Raw genomic sequence first — 25,083 nt, 5'->3', positions numbered from 1 at the left:
TAAAAGGTAGTTTTTCCTTCCCAATGTCACCAAAGCACTTGGTTATATGGGGTCATATGATTGTTGGAGTTTTTACTGTTTCCTTTGTATTATTATAAGGTCTTTACCTTACAATATAAAGCACCTTGAGATCACTGTTATGATTTGGTGGTACATAAATAAAACTGAATTAAATTGAACTGAATTGAATATAATTGAATATAATTGAATTAATAAGACCTCAATGAGACTTTCACAATGAAAATTGTTGTACATGAATTATATATGCTTTCTCAATGTACATATTGCATGGTGGTGGAACTACAAGAATATTCATTGTGCCTTTATAGCAGATGATAAATGTAAAACTTGATAGTAACAACATACAAAAGTAAACTCAGTTCTTTTGAGACCTAATTTTTTCACAGTATTGCCTAAGTCTGCCATACAAAAGCAACCTCAACTGAAAAGTATTTTAGGCCCTGCCCCTACTCTTTCAATTTCCCTAATGGGTGGTGTGAAAGAATTACCGACACTGCATGCAAATAAAAAGGAATAGCAAAGCAATAAAACCTAATCACTAGGCTCAGGAATCAGGAAGCTGTCATGTGGTCATATTTGCTAACTATTTTTTTCTTACTTATTTTGGTGTATTCCTTTTCTTCTGCTTCATATTCTTCTCTGTTTCCCTCCTCCTGTCAGTTACTTGGAAAGTTTCATTTGAATGGGATGCACAAGACTGGAGATGTGATTTTAGGAGGACTATTTCAAGTCCACTTTTTTTCAAGCATTCAGGACCTGTCTTTTACCTCACAGTCACAGCAGTCTGTTTGCCATGGGTAAGTCTGGGATGTATATCTGGGGAACAAAAAAAAGAAGAACAAAAAACAAACAAACAGTGAAATCAATGGAAGGGAAATATGAATAATGTAATTTATATCTCTAAATTACACTAAAAAAATACTAATGTTAAAAGATGCACATATCATATTCTTTATTTATTTTTTTCATTAAATATTACTATAATTACTTCTATTAAGTTATTTAGTCAGTATTTACAGAATCTATATTTTTGTAATATGTTTTCCAAGTTTGCTATATTTTTAATAGTAATCTTTCTTGTTTCTTAGTTTTGATGTCTTAGGATTTAGGCAGGCACAAACCATGGCCTTTGCTATTGATGAGATCAACAGAAACTCCAACCTGCTACCTAATGTGACTCTGGGATACACTCTTTATGACAACTGCCTTGAACTTGGAATAGGATTCCGTGCAGCACTGTCATTAGTCAGTGGTCAAGAGGAGAAAATTATATTAAATAATAAATGTGCTGGAAATCCTCCAGTCATAGGGATTGTTGGTGATTCTTCCTCTACACGTTCTATTGCTATCTCCACTGTCTTAGGTTTGTACAGAGTGCCAATGGTAAGTTTTCTACTCATCTATGTAATAGTTCTTCTATTATTTAGATTTTATTGCAAATTTAATGTCACTTTTAAAAACACACTGCAATAACAACTGACAAAGCTAAAGAAAACAAAGGCTTTTAGTAGTTCTAAAATATTCAGTCTGTATCTTTCACAGGTGAGTTATTTTGCCACATGTTCCTGCCTGAGTGACCGTCAAAAGTATCCATCCTTCTTTAGGACGATCCCAAGTGATGCTTTCCAGGTGAAAATATATCAGAAAAATTAAAATAGAAAGACTAAAGTGATTTTCAAGAAGAAAATTCCCATTTAACAACATAATACATAACAACATAAACATATTAAAATCATATTTTGTGTATATACAGCTATATTCTGTTTTGTTCTTGTATAGAGAACATAGCTAAATTGCTGTCAGTGGTGATGACCAAATACTGATATAAGTAAATGAATTTAATATATTTTCACTTAGGTACGTGCTATTATTCAGATCCTAAAACACTTTGGCTGGACTTGGGCAGGTCTGCTGATCAGTGATGATGATTATGGACTTCACGCAGCCAGAGCCTTTCAATCTGAGCTGAGTCTGTCAGGTGAAGGTTGCCTGGCCTATGTTGAAGTTTTGCCCTGGGACAAAGACACAGATGAAATAAGGAGGATAGTGGATGTGATTAAAAAATCCACAGCTCGTGTGGTCATTGTCTTTGCGCATGAGAGTCATATGATCAATCTTATGGAAGAGGTTCTGATTTTAAAACAATTTTGTTTTTACAAGTTACAAAAATCATGTATAATATCTTTGAACAAGTACAGATAAATAATCCTCTAAAGCTAGTCTAGGAGATAAGCAATTACTTTACTGTCATTGTAATGACATTAATAAATCTACAACTTACAATTTCACTTTATAAATTTGTTGTAATACAAATCACAGGTAGTGGCACACAATTTAATAGGGTTGCAGTGGATTGCCAGTGAAGCCTGGACAGCAGCTGCTGTTCTACAAATACCTCAACTTATGCCATACCTGGGTGGTACACTGGGTATTGCAATTCGTCGAGGAGAAATACAAGGGCTCAGGGAATTCCTGTTACAAGTACGTCCCAATCTACCCCACAGCACTAGCTACGGAAGAAGTATGGTGAGGGAACCCTTTACTGTGTGTACTTGCAAGAATTATATATTTTCATAATATATTTTAATTATTTGTGACAAACTGTTTTAAATATATTTCAGGTTACTCAGTTTTGGGAATTTACATTTCAGTGCAGATTTGCACCACCTCCAACAGGTTGGCTGGAAGGTGGTGGAGCAATATGCACTGGAAAAGAAGATCTAGAAAATGCAGACACTGAATTCTTGGAAATTTCGAACCTCCGGCCTGAGTACAATGTGTACAAAGCTGTTTATGCTCTGGCGTATTCCCTTGATGATATGCTACAGTGCAAGCCAGGAAGAGGGTCTTTCAGTGGGGACAGCTGTGCCACTCTGCAGTCACTGGAGCCTTGGCAGGTGTGATATCAGTTTACACTCCACCGATGACCTAATTCTTTTACTCTATAATTACTTTCAGAACAGAATTTTACACTGCAGGATTCAGTACAATGCCATGAGAAAAACTCTGCTGAAAATAGCTAAATGAATTTTCTGTACTCAGGACTGAAAGTAATGTTTAATGTCTTTAATTAATTAATAATAATAATTAACATATATAAATATACAAAATTTTTAGTGAAGTGACTTGTTTGATTTCGAGTCAGAATGTAATGAGTTCATATATACAAGTATAATAGATCTTATTTGATTATTAAGTAGCAGTTCCACACAAAATTAATGAATTTAATATACATTCCTTTGTAACAGCTTGTTTATCACTTGGAAAGGGTGAACTTCACCACTTCATTTGGTGATCAAGTGTCATTTGATGAGAATGGCGATGCATTACCAATTTACGATGTGATGAACTGGTTGTGGCTCCCTGATGGAAGCACTGAAGTTCAGAATGTGGGTGAGGTTAAGAGGTCAACTTTCAAAGGTGAAGAACTCATACTTGATGAAGACAAAATATTCTGGAATTTTGAATCCAAAAAGGTTATATATAGTTTTTGTAGACTTATACTGTACATGTGACAAAAGTAAAATAACATTGTAAGATGTAAGATGTAATTTTTTTCATGTAGCCACCTCGATCAGTATGTAGTGAGAACTGTCCTCCTGGTGCCCACATGGTGAGAAGGAAGGGGGAACCCGAATGCTGCTTTGACTGCATCCCTTGTTCTGAGGGAAAAATCACTAACACGAGCGGTACGTTTTATTCTTTCTGCATGATATATTTAATTTCATTATTATGAAAAATAATATGCATTTCATCAATGTTCCCTTTTGTATCAGACTCCTTGGAGTGTACCAGTTGTCCAGAGGATTTTTGGTCAAACCCCAACCGTGACCACTGTATTCCAAAGCAGACAGAATTTCTCTCCTACCATGAGCCTCTGGGTATTTGCTTGATGGCAACCTCATTACTGGGCACATTTGTATGTGCTGTTGTTCTAGGGATCTTCATCTACCATCGCAGAACACCCATAGTGCGTGCCAACAATTCAGAACTTAGTTTCCAGCTATTGCTGTCACTTAAAATGTGTTTCCTGTGTTCACTGCTGTTCATTGGACGACCCAGGCTTTGGACATGCCAACTTAGACATGCAGCATTTGGGATCAGCTTTGTGCTGTGTGTCTCATGCATCCTGGTGAAAACCATGGTTGTTCTGGCTGTGTTCAAAGCCTCCAAGCCAGGAGGGGGAACCAGTCTGAAGTGGTTTGGTGCTATGCAGCAGAGAGGAACAGTTCTGTTTCTTACATCTATTCAGGCAGCCATTTGCACTACCTGGCTTGTCTCTTCCTCTCCAGCTCCACATAAAAATACCCAATACCACAATGATAAGATAGTGTATGAGTGTGCAGTTGGGTCCACTGTTGGTTTTGCAGTGTTATTGGGTTATATTGGCATGCTGGCCTTCCTCAGTTTTCTAATTGCATTCCTGGTAAGGAATCTCCCCGACAGTTTTAATGAGGCCAAGCTCATCACATTCAGCATGCTGATCTTCTGTGCTGTGTGGGTGGCCTTTGTTCCTGCTTATATCAGCTCACCAGGAAAACTTGCAGATGCAGTGGAGGTATTTGCCATCTTGGCTTCAAGTTTTGGACTCTTGATCACACTGTTTGGACCCAAATGTTACATAATCCTGTTGAGACCAGAGATGAACACAAAGAAAGCTGTTATGGGTCGTGGCATTGAGTCATAAAAAGTTCACTAATTTCAAAAGAAAGAAAAGAGAAAAAATTCTCTCTCCAGTTTTTCTCCAGACAGAAAAAAAATGTGTATTTAAATCAATTTTATATTTCTTTTAAATCTTGGCGCTGGTGTCACATGATTGCAAATGCACAAATACTGTGATTCATTCTACTTTCATTTTTTTTTTTTAGATGCAGCTAAAGTACACACTAATCTTACTCCTAATATGTAATTACCTACTCGTTGATGCTTACTCGTGAAATTTAACCCCAATTGAAACATACAGATTGTTGATTTTTTTTTGTTTATTTAATTTAAAAAAGAATTGTTCCCATGAATCTACATTGAGTAGTGTTCAATTACATCATCCAAACAATTTCTGCATCCTCATGAACTTTGAATCAATCCATTAAAAATACATAGGAGGTGGATCTTCCCCCTTCACCAGCTTGAATAAAGTGGATATCGTGTTTCACCTAATTGCATTTTATGTAAATAAAGAGAGAGTGGGCACACACATAAACACAATTTTTTTTTGACACATTTGAACAGATATTTTTTGATAAACTGGAAAGGTATGCGCTTAGAGAGGTGGCATTTGACTGGGTAAAGAGTTATTTAATAAACAAGTGACAACTTCTGAATCAAACCAATGTTCAATTATCAAAATTTTTGAGCAATGGTTTTCCCACAGAGTTCCATCTGCGTGAATATTGGGCCCAAATCTCATGATCTTTTGTAAATGTGATGATAAATAACGTCAAAATGGAGACTATACCAGATTACATTTTTTTATTATTTTGTAGACTACAAAATCAACTGGAAACTTAAAATAAAATATGTGCAATCAGATGTATCTAGAAGTATTTGTTAAATCATTTAAATCATAAAGCACTTCATATACTGCATGACACAGGAGCCAAGGGGACACAAGAGAGTACACATGAAAGCACAACACAACAACGACGCGACACAGAAGACATGACACTCAGGGGAAACATGGCATGACACATAGGGAGGGAAACATGGGAACAGCAGAAGGAGAGTCTAAATGTACAATAAAATAGAATAAACTACTAAATGAATCTTAAATAATAAACCAGAATACAAAAAGACAACCAAACATCAGAAGTTCAAAAAGCTGGGTTACAATGTCCCAGAACCATGACAACCTTGCAATATAAAGTGCCTTGAGTTGACTGTTTGTTGGTGCTGTATAAATAAAACAGATTTTAACTGAGTTGAACAGAATTGAATTGAAAATTGAATTAAAAATCAACTGTGAATAAACATTTGCATCATTTAACTTGTAATGCTGTGTGTGCTGGGTCATTTGTCAAAGACAGTGTTGGGAAGGTTACTTTTAAAATGTATTCTACTACAGATTACAGAATACATGCCCCAAAATGTATTTTGTAACGTATTCCGTTACGTTATTCAATGAGAGTAACGCATTCTGAATACTTTGGCTTACTTTACCAACTAGATTTTTAAATCTTAATATAAAATGAGTAACAGTAGGGTGGACATTAGGTAAGGCTGCACTTTTTGCAGCAATCTCCTATAGAAAACTATTCCGTGCATATAAAAGACAAATTTGTACACTTCCAACTCCCTTCTGTGTCCAGTCTTGTCGCTGTGTTTTCTCCCAAGCCTGTCCCAAGCATATAGTTAGGGTCTGCTGGGAGCATCTGGCAGTAATGGCACTTTACAAGATCTTTAATCCCTACCTCCAGCAAAATTTCAACAATCTTGATCTTGATCAACAATCTTCCATGCTTCCATTATTGCAGTTGCTTCACTAAGCTGTAGCTCCAAGTTAGTTGGTAGGTACCAACTAACTGTCCACTATCCATCGATAGTGGAGAGTGGAAAAAAAAGGTGAAGGGCTTTGAGAGCTTGTTTGATATTGTCAGCAAGTCAGACTCATTCTTAATAGGGTTTGGACTTTGCCAGGGACACAGATTTGTATGGACCAGGAAGAAGGTTCTTGCTTTGGTTATTTCAGGCTTTTGTTTCTACTTTCTGCAGATGGTGTGGTTCTGTTGGCCTCATTAGGTTGTGGTCTCAGCTCATACTGGGATGGTTGTCAGCATTGCAGCAAAATTTGAAGTGGAAAGAATGAGAATCAACTACTCCAAGTTAGAGGCAATGGTTTTCAGCTGACAAACCCTGAAGTGCCCAATCTAAGTAAGGGACAAGTTGCTGCCAAAAGTGGAGGAGTTTAATATCTTGGGGTCTTGTTCAAGATTGTGGACTCACCCTGTCTCTCACTAGTGATAGACAGATTGGGGTCATGTCTGCAGCTATGGTGACACTCCATTGGTGATGAAGAGAGTGGAGAAAGACAGCAAACCTGTTGATTTTGCAAGTCAATCTATGCTGTGACCCTTACCTGACCAAAAGAATGAGACTGCAGATACAAATGGTGAAAATAAGTCTTCTCCAAAGGGGGGCTGTGCTGTCCTTTAGAGATTGGGTGAGGATTATAGTCATTCAAGAGGGACTCAGCCTAGAGCTACTTCTCACCCACATCGAAATGAGCCAGTTTGATTGGTTTAGGAATCTGAATAGGATGCCTCCTTGGTGAGGTGTTAAAGGCATGTTCAGAAAGAGGCTGTAAGACTGTAAATGTTTTGGTCTTCATTCTTACTTTATGTCACTCGATAAATGAAATAATGAATAAAAATAAGTAAATAATAAAACACAAAGAAAAATTTTATGATGTCAATCCTTAAGTGTGTGTGTGTGTGTGTGTGTGTGTGTGTGTGTGTGGTTTTTTTTTTTTGGGGGGGGGGGGGGGGTGATAGCTAATTGACTCCTAGTAGTACTTAACTGCATATGGATACAAAAATACAAAAACAATTTCAAGTCTTTTAGGCCCCGCCCACACTTATCCTTCTTCCTTAATGGGTGGTGTGCAAGATTAAACAACACAAAATATCAATAAAAGACAAAGGAAAGGCATTGAAATAAAACCTAATGACTGAGCTCAGAAAATCAGAAAGCTGTTATGGCCTCTTCTTTACAAACCAGTTTGCTCTTGCTTGTTTTGCTATCTTCTTACTTTTCTTTGGTTATATCCTCTTCTCAGTTTTCTCTCTCATGTCAGTTACAGGGACAGTTTGATCTAAATGGGATGTACAAGGCTGGTGATGTGGTTCTAGGAGGACTGTTTCAAATCCACTTCTTTTCAAGTGTTGCTATTCAGTCTTTTACTTCAAAACCACAACAACCTACTTGCAATGGGTAAGTAAGGCTGGTGGGAAAAAGGGAAATGGAAATTAGTGCAAAGGAAATATGAGATTGTAATAGTAGTAACTGTACTTTCTGATTTATTATCATTCAGGATAAATGCATGTATCTTGGTGCATCTATATTGTTTGTCATGAAAATAGCTTGTTAATCGTTGTTATTCAGTTTCCTTAATTGTTTTATAATGTTTTTTAATAATAAGTAATTTTGCCACATGTTGCAGTAAAGTATCTTGATGAAAATATATTTTTCAGTTAAATTTTTCTTCTCTTAGTGTTTATGCCCTAGGATTTAAGCTCGCACAAACCATGGCCTTTGCTATTGATGAGATCAATAGAAACTCAAACCTGCTACCAAATGTGACTCTGGGGTACACTCTGTATGATAGCTGTCTTGAACTTGGAATTGGATTTCGTGCAGCATTGTCACTGGTCAGTGGTCAAGAAGAGAAAATTATATTAAATAGTACATGTGTTGGAAATCCTCCTGTCATAGGGATTGTGGGTGATTCATCTTCTACAAATTCTATCGCCATTTCCAATGTATTAGGTTTGTACAGAGTACCTATGGTAAGTTTTCTGCTCAACCATGTAACAGTTTTCTTGGATTATTTTAATTTAATTGCAAATTTAAAGACACTTGAAGTAACATGACAAAGTTAAGACATCTCTACATCAATATCGGTACAATCTGTAGTCTGTATCTTTTAGGTGAGTTATTTTTCCACATGTTCCTGCCTGAGTAACCGTCAAAAATACCCATCATTCTTTAGGACGATCCCAAGTGATGCTTTCCAGGTGAAAATCTGTCAACAATTGTTTTTGTTGTCGACAAAGATGTTTTGGTTAAAGAAATTGCCTACTTTGCAACAATATGCATACAATGATACTAAAATGTTTTTTCAGTTCCAGTTTTACTTTGTTATGAACAAAGCTAATTTGCCACCATAAAGGTGTTATAATTATGTGGAAAATTGTTCATGTCTATGCACTTACACTTAGGTACGTGCTATGATTCAGATTCTGAAGCATTTCAGTTGGACTTGGGTTGGTCTGCTTGTCAGTGACGATGATTATGGACTTCACGCAGCAAGATCATTTCAATCTGAGCTGAGTCTATTAAGTGAAAGTTGCCTGGCCTACACTGAGGTTTTGCCCTGGGACAAAGACACAGATGAACTCAGGAGGATTGTTGATGTGATGAAAAAATCCACAGCTCGAGTTGTTATTGTCTTTGAACATTACAGTCGCATGATAAACCTTATGGAAGAGGTTTGGCTTTAAAACAATCCAATTATTATTAATTGCAAAGGTCTGCATCATTGTATTGTGTAAAACATTTGATACATCATTATTTGAATGATTACAGAAAATTGTTCATGCAGAATTCATTTAAAGGTGAATAATAGCTTAAATAGCATGATAATGTCACTAATCAAGTTATAGTTACAATATCTTTTCATAGAATATGGTGTAATCTAATTCACAGGTAGTGAGGCAAAATGTAACTGGCCTACAATGGATGGCCAGTGAAGCCTGGACAGCAGCTGTTGTGCTCCAAACACCTCAGCTTATGCCATACCTGCGTGGTACACTGGGTATCGCTATTCGTCGAGGCGAGATACCAGGACTCAGGGAATTCCTGTTACAAATACGTCCTGACTTACATCACAATAACAGCTATGGAAATAGTATGGTGAGAGTTTAAGCTTTTAATGTACTAGTTGCAACAATTTCCATCGCTTGTAAAAAACAATAAAAAATTATTTCAGGTGAACCAGTTTTGGGAATTCACATTTCAGTGTAGATTTGCACCAGCTCCAGCAAGCTTGCTGGAAGGTGAAGGTGCAATATGTACCGGACAGGAAGATCTAGAAAATGTGGACAATGAATTCTTGGACGTTTCCGACCTGCGGCCTGAGTATAATGTGTACAAAGCTGTTTATGCACTGGCATATTCCCTTGATGACATGCTGCGGTGCAAGCCAGGAAGAGGGCCTTTCAGTGGGAACAGCTGTGCCACTTTGCAGTCACTGGAGCCTTGGCAGGTGTGATATCATTTTACATTCTGTTTATAAATTCTTTGCTTTATAATTACTTTCAGGATAGAATTTACCACATAGAACTAAATACAATGTGATAATATTGACTATTAAAAAGCTGGTGTGAGCTAAATGGATTTTACACACTCCCAGTTTTGGAGTTGTGGAGTTGTGGAGTGACATTTAATCTAGTGACACTGGAAAAGTGCATGGCGTGTGTGATTAAGACGCTCTGTATGGACCTTTTCCCCCTCCTATCCATGGATCCCTGGATATCCCAACCCCCACACTTTGGATATATATCTTACATGGTGATTGTAAATAAATTTTTCATTTGTTCTTTCAGTCACTACCTATGGCCACGAGCTGTGGGTAGTGACCGAAAGAATGAGATCGCGGATACAAGCGGCAGAAATGAGCTTCCTCCGAAGGGTGGCTGGCCTCTCCCTTAGAGATAGGGTGAGAAGTTCGGCCATCCGGGAGGGGCTCGGAGTAGAGCCGCTGCTGCTCCACATCGAAAGGAGCCAGCTGAGGTGGTTCGGGCATCTGACAAGGATGCCCCCTGGGCGCCTCCTGGGTGAGGTGTTCCAGGCATGTCCCACCGGGAGGAGGCCCCGGGGCAGACCCAGGACACGCTGGAGAGATTATATCTCTCGGCTGGCCTGGGAACACCTTGGTGTTCCCCCGGATAAGCTGGAGGAGGTGGCTGGGGAGAGGGAGGTCTGGGCCTCTTTGCTTAGGCTGCTGCCCCCGCGACCCGGCCTCGGATAAAGCGGATGAAGATGGATGGATGGATGGATGGACTTTTCATTTGAAGAACTTCGGGTCTGAGTCAATTGAGTTAGTTTGGTATGCTGACACCCACAAAAAATTAGCAGTTAATATATTTAGATCAGAAGCTTGTATTTATAAAGCATTACTAGCGATGTAATATAGGGTTAGGTGGGGATGGGGACGGGGCATGGTATGTGGTGCTGCTGCCAGAAGGCTGACATACCGAAGCTGCATCAGCTCATCACGCCTCCTCTGCATTTAAGTCTGTACTGGGTCCTGACTGAAGTTATTGTCGTTGTGGCAGCCGGCAGCTGGAAAAGCTGCAGCTGAGTATTATAAAAACAGAAACTAGAAATAAAAGTGTGACAATGTGGTCGGGTCAGCTATGCATCGTTTACAGTGGTATCAAAACCCAGTATTGGGGCATGGTGGAACCGCGACCGGGCCAGCCAGGTTGTGGTGGCCAAGCTCCCGTCTACACAGAGGGAGCAGGTAGCGATGTTTCACCGGCAGTTGAAACAGCTGTAGGACAGATCCCACTGCCGGATGCAGTTGATAGAGAGTCTGGCAGCTCAGATCGGGTCCTTACCACTGCTGCCGCTGCCCTTACTGACGTCCCTCGCCGCATGTGAGTGGCTGGTGTCCAATCTGTTCTGGCACCATACTGGTCCTCAGGGTGAGACCCGGCAAGACACACCCTAACTCCGCACCTGTACCCACTCCTTTGGTGGGAGCGGCTAGTGCCCAGCAGATGTCTTTACCCATTCCACTTTTACCACCTGCTCACTTACCTGCTCAACCCAACCCGGTGGACATGGGGGTATGTGGCGGGGCATGATTTGTGGCGCCGCTGCAGGGAGGCTGACACAACAGAGCTGCAGCAGCTCATCACGCCTCCATTGCATTTAAGTCTGTACTGGGTCTTGACTGAAGTTGTTATCGTTGTTGTGTATGTGTGGCTGGCAGATGGAAAGCTAGAGCTGAGGTTTGAAAAACAGCTACTGGAAATAAAAGTGTTTAAATAAGTGACAATATGTCTGCCATGCATAATTTACAGGGTGCCACTGTTTGCATTGTGAAAAGTAATTTACTTGTTATGCATCCTTTTTTAAAAGCTTGTTTATTACTTGGAAAGAGTGAACTTCACCACTCCATTTGGCGATCAAGTGTCATTTGATGAGAATGGTGATGCATTGCCAATTTATGATGTGATGAACTGGTTGTGGCTCCCTGATGGAAGCACTAAAGTTCAGAATGTGGGTGAGGTTAAAAGGTCAACTTTCAAAGGTGAAGAACTCATACTTGTTGAAGACAAAATCTTCTGGAACTTTGAATCCAAAAAGGTTAGATGTTTTGTTTTTTTTAGATTTAACTTTGCCACATGTCTAGTATATATCAGTGTAAAGCCTAATATTTAATTTCATCCTATAGCCACCTCAATCAGTATGTAGTGAGAACTGTCCTCCTGGTACCCACATGGTGAGAGAGAAGGGGAAACCCCAGTGCTGTTTTGACTGCATCCCTTGTTCTGAAGGGAAAATTACTAATAAGACCAGTACGTATTTTTGTTTTTGCATGACATATTTAATTTCATTATTATGAAAAATAATAATAATAATAATAATAATAATAATAATAATAATATGCATTTCACCAATGTTCCCTTTTGTATCAGACTCCTTGGAGTGCACCAGTTGTCCAGAGGATTTTTGGTCAAACCCCCAGCGTGACCACTGTATTCCTAAGAAGACAGAGTTCCTCTCCTATCTTGACCCTCTGGGTATTTGTTTGACAACAACATCACTGCTGGGAGTATTTATATGTGCTGTTGTTCTGGGGATCTTCATTTATTATCGCAGAACACCTATAGTACGTGCCAACAATTCAGAACTTAGTTTCCAGCTATTAGTGTCACTTAAGTTGTGTTTCCTGTGTTCATTGCTGTTTATCGGGCGACCTAGGCTGTGGACATGCCAACTCAGACACGCAGCATTTGGGATCAGCTTTGTGCTGTGTGTCTCATGCATCTTAGTAAAAACCATGGTTGTTCTGGCTGTGTTCAAAGCCTCCAAGCCAGGAGGGGGAACCAGTTTGAAGTGGTTTGGTGCTATGCAGCAGAGAGGAACAGTTCTATTTCTGACATCTATTCAGGCAGCCATCTGCACTACCTGGCTTGTCTCTTCCTCTCCAACTCCACATAAAAACACCCAATACCACAATGATAAGATAGTGTATGAGTGTGCAGTTGGGTCCACTGTTGGTTTTGCAGTGTTATTGGGTTATATTGGCATGCTGGCTTTCCTCAGTTTTCTAATTGCATTCCTGGTGAGGAATCTCCCTGATAGTTTTAATGAGGCCAAGCTCATCACATTCAGCATGCTGATCTTCTGTGCTGTGTGGGTGGCCTTTGTTCCTGCTTATATCAGCTCACCAGGAAAACTTGCAGATGCAGTGGAGGTGTTTGCCATTCTTGCCTCAAGTTTTGGTCTTTTGATCACACTGTTTGGACCCAAATGTTACATAATCCTGTTGAGACCAGAGATGAACACAAAGAAAGCTGTTATGGCCCGTGGCATTGGATCATAAAAAGTCAGCTAATTTCAAAAGAAAGAAAAGCACATTATCTCTTTGTAGTACAGACAGAAAAAAATAATAAAAATCCTATATTTAAATGAAGTTAATATTCCTTTTAAATGTCTGTGCTGGTGTTAAATGACTGCAAATGTGCAGATATCTTGATTTATTCTACTTTGTTTTTCATGATGCAGTTGAAAAATAGAAGAAAATGAAATTAAATATTGCTCCTATAAACATATACTGACTTGTGTTTATTGCATCTTCCAAGAAATTTCTATATTCTCATAAGCTTTGACTTAATTTATTAAAAATACATCAGAGGGGGATGTTCCACCTTCACCATCCTGCATACAGTGGACATCGTCGTTCACATAATAGAGACTGGCTACACACATAAACACAAAACATTGGTATCGATCAAAGAAAGTACACAGCCAGAGCTTTTATCAACTTCAATTCAATTTGATTCAATTCAATTTTATTTATATAGCGCCAAATCACAAAAAGGTTCCCTCAAGGCATTGGTTGGGAAGGTGCACATGGGTAAATATTGGGCCCAAAACTCATGATGTTGTATAAAATGATGTAGAGCATTAGATATATTACAGTTCAATTTATTTTTGGATGACACGTTTTATGTCATGGAGAGCATAAACAGCACTTTTTGGAGATCCTCACAAAATTTGACTCAACTAGAATGATTGTTAGATAAAAGAAATTATCACTGATTTTAAGCAAAACAAAATTTATGATAATTGGAAATTCTAGGACAGGCATGGATGTAAATGTGATGATAAACAGAGATAGAGAGTATACCAGATTTTTTTGTAGACTATAAAATCAACTGGAAACGTCAAATAAAATATGTACAATCAAAATGGTCAAGAAGCATTTGTTAAATTATTTAAATCATAAATCACTTCATATACTTTACTGTTCTCTTATATTGTCAACGTTACATTGTTGTGTAGAAGTGGTGTGCAGGGACTTTTACAGAAAGGCGAGCAGAGACAGCTGCTTTATGATAGTGCTGTTTAGGATTTAAGGGACAGAGAGCTTCATTTTAGGATGTTTTAATTTGTATTTTCTTTTAGATTTTATAAGACAATGAGTATTTGTGGAGGGAGAAGGTTAAATACTGGCAGCCTGCCACAAGAAATATTGACCATAGTGACCAGAGAGCATTAAGGGGCAGAGAGGAGGATGTTACTCTCAATGTTGTTGCCGCATTTCGCTGCCAATAAAGTTACACAATTACACAGCATATTCGGATTTATTATTATATTTACAACATACCACAGTTTTTGCCTTGTCATTTTATTTTGTTGTATTCATCCGCGACACCTTAAAGGCCAGTCCGTGAAAATATTGTCACGGTTGGCGACCGCTGATTTAGACCAGGAACCACGACCTTCCCCAGTCGCCCAAACCTGTGACAGGTCATCACCCTCCTCCCCCTCCCTTTCTCCCTCCTCCCCACACCTGAAATTCAATGAGGAGATAATGGAGCGTGTCAATGCTGGGCTCTGGTCTGCCCCCCCGGCTCAATCCCTTTACGTGCGCAATTGTGCATTGCAAGCATTTGGTCTCTGCGCACATAAAATCTGCGTTGTGCACAGAAAAAAAAAATCTAACTTGAATTGAAATTAATACTTTAACAATTTTGTTTTGCTGTGTTAGTCAGTAAGTGACTGGCTGCTCCCGTATGGGATTAGAACAATGCCACCTTATCCCATAGTCCAGCCAATAATGTGATTCATATTCGTATATACACAGCTAATCAATGTCGTTGACAGGCTATGACAGCGTCCTTATGTGCCAACACCGGTGTTTTAGCTAGCAAAGCGGTGTGACTGATATGGAGTGAAGTTAATGACAACGTGTACAACTACTGGAGATATGAGCATGACAGACGGAACAATTGATGGAAAAAGTGTGGACTTTATACCAGTTTTTAAATTGTGTTGATAGGCCACGTAAAACCAGAGTTATGATAAAAATATATGCAATGTTTGGTTTTCTTTCTGAGAACTATCGTTGTTTATATTTACTGTGGGAAGAAACGGTAAAAACGGCGTTATGCCTGTGAGCAAAAACAAAACCAAAAAATCAAAAAATGATATGGCAAAATGGCATTTAGTTGTTTAGGAAAGGGGGAAGTTTTAGGAGTGACGGCGGTGTTCTGAGATGTGAGAGATTTGCAATGTTTAGTGCAAATCTTGTGTACCGTAGTTAGTGTGTAGTGTAGTCAATAGTTTTCTTGTGTGCGTCAGAACAATGAGGCCACTGCTGAATGTTACAGGTGTTACAGGAGTGATAGATCTCCTGTTGTCAGGCCTGCAGGTATCAGGCTTGTGATGTTCTCCTTTATCTCATAGTGGACAGAAATAATTTTTGGAGTGGCATAAATAATTTGTGTGGCATCAAATTTGATGCAGAACAGCTGATTGTTCTGTCAATAGTTTGAAATACCTAAAAACGTCTTGGCTGCATTTTTAGGTAAACAGCTGCAAAAAACTTTGTTGTTTGCATTACTCAGTTACTTTTTTAAAGAAGTAACCATATAATTAATTGCTAAGTTCAAGTTATTTTTAACTTCCAATAGTGTTAACATACTACACAGGTTATGAACAAGATTTTTTTAAATTTTCATTGTAAGTGGGCTAAAGAAGTTCATTAAAAGTAGTCTAACATAAATGTAAATGCAGTAATTTGATTATTTTAATAAACCATGTAACTTGGATGGATTCGATGCTGGCGTGACCACAGTGCATACGCCTAATGTTGCTCACAGTGGTTCAAGGGACCGCTCAGGGAGTTTGTGTGTTCGCTCAGATAAATGAAAAACTAGAGGGAACATTGTGAACAACTGCTCGACTTCCATAAAAGTTTGGAAGTTTGCCCTGTTCTACCCCTGAACTAGGCCATCCCTTGGACTGTCCCTCAATTCTGCTTTGCCCTCAGGACACTCTTCCCCACTAGCGTCTCCCCTTGCCCTTTGCAATCAGCTACCTACCCATACACTGGATTTTTTGACACCTCAATTGTTTTATTTTCTGTTTCAACTCAATTTTAATAATAAGAATAATTTTAATATGGCCTTTTTGAACATGAACCTGTAACAGTCCCTTTTCAGCCACCAGTTTGTAACAGCAGTCTTCTGAGGAAGAAGCGGCTAGCAGGTCCAGCGGGCATGTGGTGCAGAGGTTAGCCGGATAACTCGAGGCCAGTCAGTTAAATCGAACAACAGATCTTTGTTTGATGTCAGCAACATAAGGACATACAAGCCAGGGCTCCATGGCTCTACTCCAGCTGTACATACATTTGGTAGGATGGGTAGGCGCCTGTGCCGGCCTGTTAAAATGGCAGCATGTAATGGCTGCCACAGAATACTCACACACCCAGTAAGAGACTCCCCCAGCTACTACAATAGCAGGACAACCCCCCCCCCCTAGTGGTGCTATAACACAATAAGTGTTGTTATAAACCTTGGTATAAATTGAATACGATTTTATGTGACTTGGGCTTCATTCTTCCTTTATGACACTTATAAACACAAAAATAAATAAACAGAACACAAAAATGTTACTCTTCAGCGATTTTTTTGCTGATAACTAATTAACTCACAGTAGTAAATAATTAAGTTACTGGATAGAAAAACAAAATGTCTCAAATGGCAAGTCATTTAGGCCCCACCCATACTCACCCTTCTTCCTTAATGGTTGGTGTGCAAGATTAAACAACACAAAATGTCAATAAAAGAGAATGACATAGAAATAAAACCTAATGACTGGGATCAGTGATTCAGAAAGCTGTCATGAGAACCAATTTGCTCTTGCTTGTTTTGCTGTCTTGCTACTTTACCTCGGTCATATCTTTTTCTCAGTTTTCTCTCTCATGTCAGTTACAGGGACAGTTTGATCTAAATGGGATGTACAAGACTGGAGATGTGGTTCTAGGGGGACTGTTTCAAATCCACTTCTTTTCAAGTGTTGCTATTCAGTCTTTTACTTCACAACCACAACAGCCTACTTGCAGTGGGTAAGTATGACAGGAAAACAGCATAGAAAAAGAAAAAAAAGAAATGAAAACTATTGTTATGGAAATATGGGTTTTTAATTCATGCCTAAGGTAACTGTACTTTTCAGTTTAAAATCGTTCAGGATAAATGCATGTATCTTGAATTATAAATTTATATTTGTTCATCAAAATATCCTGTTAATTGTTATTCAGTTTCTTTATTTGCCTATGAAAATAAGTAATTTTGCCACATGTTAAGTATCTTAGATAAATATCTATGTTGAGGAAAATGTATTTTTTCAATAATTAACCTTTTCTTGTCTTAGTGTTTATGCCCTAGGATTTAAGCTCGCACAAACCATGGCCTTTGCTATTGATGAAATCAACAGAAACTCAAACCTGCTACCTAATGTGACTGTGGGATATACTCTCTATGATAGCTGCCAAGAACTTGGAATTGGATTCCGTGCAGCATTATCATTAGCCAATAGTCAAGAAGAGAAAATTATATTAAATGATACATGTTCTGGAAATCCTCCAGTCATAGGGATTGTGGGTGATCCGTCCTCTACACCTTCTATTGCCATCTCCAGCGTCTTAGGTTTGTACAGAGTACCTATGGTAAGTTTTCTGCTTGACCATGTAACAGTTTTCTTTGATTGTTTTCATTTAATAGCAAATGTAGAACCACTTGTACAAAGCAATGCATGACAAAGTTAAAAAAAATGTTGGATATCACTGCATATAGTCTCTATTTTTAACAGGTGAGTTATTTTGCCACATGTTCCTGCCTGAGTGACCATCAAAAGTATCCATCCTTCTTTAGAACGATCCCAAGTGATGCTTTCCAGGTGAAAATCTGTCAACAAAGTTAAAATGGAAAAGCTAATGAATTCTGGTTAAAGAAATTACCTGCTTTGCAACAATATACTTTTCAGTTACAGTTTTTTTGTATGAGAAAAAGCTAAATTGTGACCATAAAGCTGTGGTGTGCATTGGAAACTGATGCAAAAATAATCATGTGGAAAATTGTTCTTGTTTCTTCATTTACTCTTAGGTACGTGCTATGATTCAGATTCTAAAACACTTTGGCTGGACTTGGGTAGGTCTGCTTGTCACTGATGACGATTATGGACTTCATGCAGCCAGATCCTTTCAGTCTGAGCTGAGTCTTTCGGGTGAATCTTGCCTGGCCTACACCGAGGTTTTGCCCTGGAGCAAAGACACAGATGAACTCAGGAGGATTGTTGATGTGATGAAAAAATCCACAGCTCGGGTTGTCATTGTCTTTGAACATTACAGTCGCGTGATAAATCTTATGGAAGAGGTTTGGCTTTACAAATCTTTAATTATTACTAGTTTCATAGGTCTGAATCACAAAAGTATATTGTGTGAAACATGTATTACATCCTATTTGAATGAGTACAGAAAACCAATCATTCAGTTGAAGATGAATAATGACTTCAATTGCATGATAATGTCACTAAAGAAGTTGTAGTTACAATATCACTTCATAGATGGTGTAGGTGTATGTATGCTATTAGGTTTAATCTAATTCACAGGTAGTGAGGCAAAATCTAACTGGCATACAGTGGATGGCCAGTGAAAGTTGGACAGTAGCAGTACCTGATGTGCTCCAAACACCTCAACTTATGCCATACCTGGGTGGTACACTGGGCATCGCTATTCGTCGAGGAGAAATACCAGGGCTCAGGGAATTCCTGTTACAAATACGTCCTGATCGACATCACAACAATAGCTATGGAAATAGCATGGTGGGAGTTTAACTTTTTAATATACTAGTTGGAAGAATCATATATTTTCATGATGTGTAAAAAACAATATTAAAATATTTCAGGTGAACCAGTTTTGGGAATTTGCCTTTCAGTGCAGATTTGCACCAGCTCCAGCAGGCTGGCTGGAAGGTGGAGGTGCAATATGCACCGGACAGGAAGATCTGAAAAATGTGGACAATGAGTTCTTGGACGTTTCCGACCTGCGGCCTGAGTATAATGTGTACAAAGCTGTTTATGCACTGGCATATTCGCTTGATGAAATGCTGCGGTGCAAGCCAGGAAGAGGGCCTTTCAGTGGGAACAGCTGTGCCACTTTGCAATCACTGGAGCCTTGGCAGGTGTGATATCATTTTACATTCTGTTTATAAATTCTTTGCTTTAAAATTACTTTCAGGATAGAATTTACCACAGAATTTAACATGTAGGATTAAATACAATGTGATAATATTAACTATGAAAAAGCTGGAGTGAGCTCAACAGATTTTCCGCACTCCCCCCAAAAATTAGCAGTTGATATATTTAGATCAGAGGCATGTATGCATGAATCATTACTAGTGATGTAATATTCTATTTGACTATTTAATACTGGATGCCATACTAGGTAACTTTTCACCTCAGTGTGAAAAGTAATTTATTTATTATACTTTCCTTTTTAACAGCTTATTTATTACTTGGAAAGAGTGAACTTCACCACTCCATTTGGTGATCAAGTGTCATTTGATGAGAATGGTGATGTGGAGCCAATTTATGATGTGATGAACTGGTTGTGGCTCCCTGATGGAAGCACTAAAGTTCAAAGTGTGGGTGAAGTTAAGGGGTCAGGTGAAGGTGAAGAACTCATACTTGATGAAAACAGAATCTTCTGGAACTTTGAATCGAAAAAGGTTAGATATGAGTTTTAAAAGTTAACTTTTGGCATATGTCCAGTATATATCAGTGTAAAAGCTAATTAACTCATAGCAAAGCTATTTAATTTCATCCTATAGCCACCTCAATCAGTGTGTAGTGAGAACTGTCCTCCTGGTACCCACATGGTGAGAGAGAAGGGGAAACCCCAATGCTGTTTTGACTGCATCCCTTGTTCTGAAGGAAAAATCACTAATAAGAGCAGTACGTATTTTTCTTTTTGCATGACATATTTAATTTCATTATTATGAAGAATAATATGCATTTCACCAATGTTCCCTTTTGTATCAGACTCCTTGGAGTGTACCAGTTGTCCAGAGGATTTTTGGTCAAACCCCCAGCGTGACCACTGTATTCCTAAGAAGACAGAGTTTCTATCCTATCATGACCCTTTGGGCATTTGTTTGATGGCAACCTCCTTACTGGGAACATTTATATGTGCTGTTGTTCTGGGGATCTTTATCTGCCATCGCACAACACCTATAGTTCGTGCCAACAATTCAGAACTTAGTTTCCAGCTATTAGTGTCACTTAAGTTATGTTTTCTTTGTTCATTGCTGTTTATCGGACGACCCAGGCTATGGACATGCCAACTCAGACACGCAGCATTTGGGATCAGCTTTGTGCTGTGTGTCTCATGCATCTTAGTAAAAACCATGGTTGTTCTGGCTGTGTTCAAAGCCTCCAAGCCAGGAGGGGGAACCAGTTTGAAGTGGTTTGGTGCTATGCAGCAGAGAGGAACAGTTCTGTTTCTTACATCTATTCAGGCAGCCATCTGCACTACGTGGCTTGTCTCTTCCTCTCCAACTCCACATAAAAACACCCAATACCACAATGATAAGATAGTGTATGAGTGTGCAGTTGGGTCCACTGTTGGTTTTGCAGTGTTATTGGGCTATATTGGCATGCTGGCTTTCCTCAGTTTTCTAATTGCATTCCTGGTGAGGAATCTCCCTGATAGTTTTAATGAGGCCAAGCTCATCACATTCAGCATGCTGATCTTCTGTGCTGTGTGGGTGGCCTTTGTTCCTGCTTATGTCAGCTCACCAGGAAATCTTGCAGATGCAGTGGAGGTGTTTGCCATCCTGGCTTCAGGTTTTGGACTTTTGATCACACTGTTTGGACCCAAATGTTACATAATCCTGTTGAGACCAGAGTTGAACACAAAGAAAGCTGTTATGGGTCGTGGCGTTGAGTCATAAACAGTTCACTATTTTCAAAAGAATGGAGAGAGAAACTTTTCTCTTTTCAGTTTTTCTCCAGACAGAAAAAAAAATGTGTATTTAAATTAATTTTATATTTCTTTCAAATCTTGGCGCTGGTGTCACATGATTGCAAATGTACAAATATTGTGATTCATTCTACTTTCATTTATTTTTTAAGATGCAGCTAACGTACACACTAATCTTACTCTTAATATGTAATTACCTACTCGTTGATGTTTATTCGTGAAATTTAACCCGAATTTAAACATACAGATTTTTTTGTTTATTTAATTTAAAAAAAAATTGTTCCTATGAATCTTAATTGATTAGTGTTCAATTACATCATCCTAACAATTTTTGCATCCTCATGAACTTTGAATGAATCCATTAAAAATACATAGGACATGGATCTTCCCCCTTCACCAGCTTGAATAAAGTGGATATCGTTTTTCACCTAATTGCATTTTATGTAAATAAAGAGAGAGCGGGCACACACATAAACACAAAAAAATTAACAGGAAGAAAATTTTTGACACATTTGAACAGATAGTTTTTGATAAACTGGAAAGGTATGCGCTTAGAGATGTGGCATTGGACTGGGTAAAGAGTTTTTTAATAAACAAGTGACAACTTATGAATCAAACCAATGTTCAATTATCAAAATTTTTGAGCAATGGTTTTCCCACAGAGTCCCATCTGCGTGAATATTGTAAACATTTGCATCATTTAACTTGTAATGCTGTGTGTGCCGGGTCCTTTGTCACCCGAAGAAGGTTCTTGCTTTGGTCATTTCAGGCTTTTGTTTCTACTTTCTGCAGTTGATGTAGTTCTGTTGGCCTCATTAGGTTGTGGTCTCAGCTCATACTGGGGTGGTTGTCAGCATTGCAACAAAATTTGAAGTGGAAGGAATGAGAATCAACTACTCCAAGTTACAGGCAATGGTTTTCAGCTGACAAACCCTGAAGTGCCCAATCTAAGTAAGGGACGAGTTGCTGCCAAAAGTGGAGGAGTTTAACTCTTTAAAGCCGGTTGGAGCGGACACGCTCCATTTTGCGTAACTATTTTTAAATTCTGGTAGCACTGCAACCACGTAAGCTAGCGCAATAATTTTTTTTGCATATGAAACCAGAAGAGTTGTACTTACATCTTATGCCATCAGCTTGTCCTAGGTCACAGTTTCCTTCCACATATAGCTTTGCAAAAACTGAATAAAAAGCACTTGCAGCAACAAAAACATAATATTCCAGAAACACGCTTTGCCGATCCGATCAGCTGTTCATAACACTTCCTACGTCCATCATCGTGAACTATCGCATGTCCGCCATGACCTGCCCGAAACAGGAAGTGACATCATTTTGCGGAAATGTAGTTTTTTACCATCAGGACCTCATGAGCCTATACTGGTGTTTTTAAAAGTTATCTTTGACTTTATGACTTTCTGTGTCGTTTCTGGGATGCTTAGGACTCATATTGCACTGCTGGAAAAAGTTTATTTTGATGCATATGCTGTTATTTTGCAAATTTGCACTCTAATATTTTTTTTCGTTTTTCCTGCAGTATATGAAAATTGGTGTATTTCAAAAATAAAACTATGAAGACACTCAAAATAAATTTCCTGTGGTGGGAAACTATTTTGTGCAACATTTTTGTATTTAAAGTTTTGAGGGATAAGCCTCTTAAATTTCTCTAACTAGAAATATATGTTAAAAAAAACCAAAACAATTTTCAATTTTTTTGTAGTTTATTGCATTTTTTTTGCAATTTATGTAATTACTATGCACCTAATGCAGACATATTATTAAAATTTGGGCTATAATGGTTGTATTGATGTATATCAACTTGAAATGCTCCCAACAATGGCACTACAGCATGTAAAAATATAATATAAGCTCTGGCGGACTTAGTTCTATGGTAGGTCTTAAAGGGTTAATATCTTGGGGTCTTGTTCAAGAGTGTGGACTCACCCTGTCTATCACTAGTGATAGACAGATTGGGGTCATGTCTGCAGCTATGGTGACACTCCATTGGTGATGAAGAGAGTGGAGAAAGACAGCAAACCTGTTGATTTTGCAAGTCAATCTATGCTGTGACCCTTACCTGACCAAAAGAATGAGACTGCAGATACAAATGGTGAAAAAGAGTCTCCTCCAAAGGGGGGCTGTGCTGTCCTTTAGAGATTGGGTGAGGATTATAGTCATTCAAGAGGGACTCAGCCTAGAGCTACTTCTCACCCACATCGAAATGAGCCAGTTTGATTGGTTTAGGAATCTGAATAGGATGCCTCCTTGGTGAGGTGTTAAAGGCATGTTCAGAAAGAGGCCCCAGGGAAGACTCAGGATATACTACAGAGTTTATATACTTTGGGGGAAATACTTATTTGAATCACTACTGAATTTGTAAGTTTGCTCTCTTCCAAATAAAGTGAGCAAACTTACAATCCAGAAAACACATTACTTAAAAGTCATACATTGATTTGCATGTCAGAGGATGTACTTCCTGAGGCAGCTGAAGAAATTCAACCTGCCAACACGGACGATGATGCAGTTCTACACTGCAATCATCGAGTCCATCCTCACCTCCTCCATCACCGTGTGGTACGCTGGAGCCACTATCAGGGACAAACAGAGACTGCAGCGTGTTGTGCGCTCTGCTGAGAAGGTGATTGGCTGCAGACTCCCATCTTTGCAGGACCTGTACACCTCCAGGACATTGCGGCGTGCAGCTCGGATCTCAGCTGACCCTTCTCACCCTGGACACAGTCTGTTTGACCTGCTCCCCTCAGGCAGGAGGCTTCGGTCCATTCGCACCAGAACCTCTCGCCATAAGAACAGTTTCTTCCACTCTGCTGTTGGACACATGAACAATAACCATATGACTGTTCCCACCACTAACTGTTGAAATCATGACCCTACGCTGTGTCACTGCATCATTCCATGTTTGGCACTGATCACCACCTGCACTCATGTATATATCTTTCTACGTAGCACTCTTAATTCTTATTCTCATGTATATATCTCATGTATAGCTCATGCACATATCTTTCTACGTAGCACTTTTAATTCTTATCCCTACTTTTATTTTTTCATGTCTATTTAAGTGCTATTTATGACACTATTTAAGTGCTATTTATGACACTATGTTTGCACTGAAGCACCGCAGCAATTTCCTAATGTTGTAAACCTGCTCAACATTTGGCAATAAAACCCCTTTCTGATTCTGATTTCTGATTCTGATGTCACTGAGTGAAAAAAGTATTTGATCCCCATGGCTTAGGTCTTGGTGGAAAAAACCCTTGTTGCCAATCACAGTAGTACAATGTAGTCAGTCACCAGGTTTGCACACATGTCATGAGGGATTTTGCCTCACTCATCTAGGTTCAGAGGTTTCAGCTTTCTCCACATTTTCTCTAGAACTTATTCTGGAGAGTGGCTAAGACACTTCATGACCTTAACCCTCTAGACTCAACCAATGTGTCTACACACCATATCTTCTTATCAGAAAAACACCCCCAATTTATGATGTTTCCACAGCTATGGTTGAATGTGGGGGGTGGTAGAATTTCGTGGTGGCATTTAGTGGAAGCATTGCTGTCCTTTTTTGACACATTGCTGAGCTGCTCCATGTTTTCTCTGTGGCAGGTACCCAAAACTGTGAATGTACGTTTAATATACGTTTAAGCTAGCTAGGCCTGAGATTGTGTATCCTGAGTTTTTTTTTCTGGTACACAAGCTACCCTCTCCTGTGACTGGGTGTCCCGATCCTGTGCTGGCTACTCCAGGAACTCTGTCAGAGTTTCATGTTTCATAAGTCA

At 38.9% G+C, this 25,083-nt stretch overlaps 3 protein-coding genes across 3 annotated transcripts; all 3 read left to right on the top strand.

The window, feature by feature from the left end:
* Positions 1–708: 708 nt before the first annotated feature.
* On the top strand, positions 709–5,738 carry LOC113036710 (extracellular calcium-sensing receptor-like). The gene is made up of 10 exons (XM_026193155.1): positions 709–818; positions 1,110–1,404; positions 1,564–1,650; positions 1,879–2,148; positions 2,341–2,547; positions 2,652–2,918; positions 3,270–3,497; positions 3,587–3,710; positions 3,798–4,691; positions 5,623–5,738. The coding sequence occupies exons 1-10, from the start codon at positions 709–711 to the stop codon at positions 5,643–5,645; spliced, it is 2,505 nt and encodes an 834-aa protein (XP_026048940.1). The 3' UTR covers positions 5,646–5,738.
* A 2,084-nt stretch (positions 5,739–7,822) lies between these two features.
* On the top strand, positions 7,823–13,354 carry LOC113036603 (extracellular calcium-sensing receptor-like). Its single transcript, XM_026193015.1, has 9 exons — positions 7,823–7,947; positions 8,228–8,522; positions 8,664–8,750; positions 8,955–9,224; positions 9,442–9,648; positions 9,725–10,000; positions 11,884–12,111; positions 12,200–12,323; positions 12,444–13,354. The coding sequence occupies exons 1-9, from the start codon at positions 7,838–7,840 to the stop codon at positions 13,352–13,354; spliced, it is 2,508 nt and encodes an 835-aa protein (XP_026048800.1). The 5' UTR covers positions 7,823–7,837.
* A 3,907-nt stretch (positions 13,355–17,261) lies between these two features.
* On the top strand, positions 17,262–21,269 carry LOC113036600 (extracellular calcium-sensing receptor-like). Its single transcript, XM_026193013.1, has 9 exons — positions 17,262–17,386; positions 17,692–17,986; positions 18,130–18,216; positions 18,423–18,692; positions 18,928–19,140; positions 19,224–19,499; positions 19,821–20,045; positions 20,148–20,271; positions 20,359–21,269. The coding sequence occupies exons 1-9, from the start codon at positions 17,277–17,279 to the stop codon at positions 21,267–21,269; spliced, it is 2,511 nt and encodes an 836-aa protein (XP_026048798.1). The 5' UTR covers positions 17,262–17,276.
* Positions 21,270–25,083: the final 3,814 nt, after the last annotated feature.

The sequence above is a fragment of the Astatotilapia calliptera genome, chromosome 14 (genome assembly GCF_900246225.1).
Source record: "Astatotilapia calliptera chromosome 14, fAstCal1.2, whole genome shotgun sequence".
Classification (NCBI taxonomy): domain Eukaryota; kingdom Metazoa; phylum Chordata; class Actinopteri; order Cichliformes; family Cichlidae; genus Astatotilapia; species Astatotilapia calliptera.
This window is presented reverse-complemented; position numbering and strand designations above follow the sequence as displayed.

Coding starts and splice junctions, on each gene's coding strand:
- LOC113036710 (XM_026193155.1), top strand. CDS start 709: ATGCACAAGACTGGAGATGTGATTTTAGGAGGACTATTTCAAGTCCAC. Junction 1,651..1,878: donor TCCCAAGTGATGCTTTCCAG/GTGAAAATATAT, acceptor ATTTTCACTTAG/GTACGTGCTATTATTCAGAT. Junction 4,692..5,622: donor AAAGAAAGCTGTTATGGGTC/GTGGCATTGAGT, acceptor ACAGGAGCCAAG/GGGACACAAGAGAGTACACA.
- LOC113036603 (XM_026193015.1), top strand. CDS start 7,838: ATGTACAAGGCTGGTGATGTGGTTCTAGGAGGACTGTTTCAAATCCAC. Junction 9,649..9,724: donor ACAGCTATGGAAATAGTATG/GTGAGAGTTTAA, acceptor AAATTATTTCAG/GTGAACCAGTTTTGGGAATT. Junction 12,112..12,199: donor GGAACTTTGAATCCAAAAAG/GTTAGATGTTTT, acceptor TTCATCCTATAG/CCACCTCAATCAGTATGTAG.
- LOC113036600 (XM_026193013.1), top strand. CDS start 17,277: ATGTACAAGACTGGAGATGTGGTTCTAGGGGGACTGTTTCAAATCCAC. Junction 17,387..17,691: donor CAACAGCCTACTTGCAGTGG/GTAAGTATGACA, acceptor TTCTTGTCTTAG/TGTTTATGCCCTAGGATTTA. Junction 20,046..20,147: donor GGAACTTTGAATCGAAAAAG/GTTAGATATGAG, acceptor TTCATCCTATAG/CCACCTCAATCAGTGTGTAG.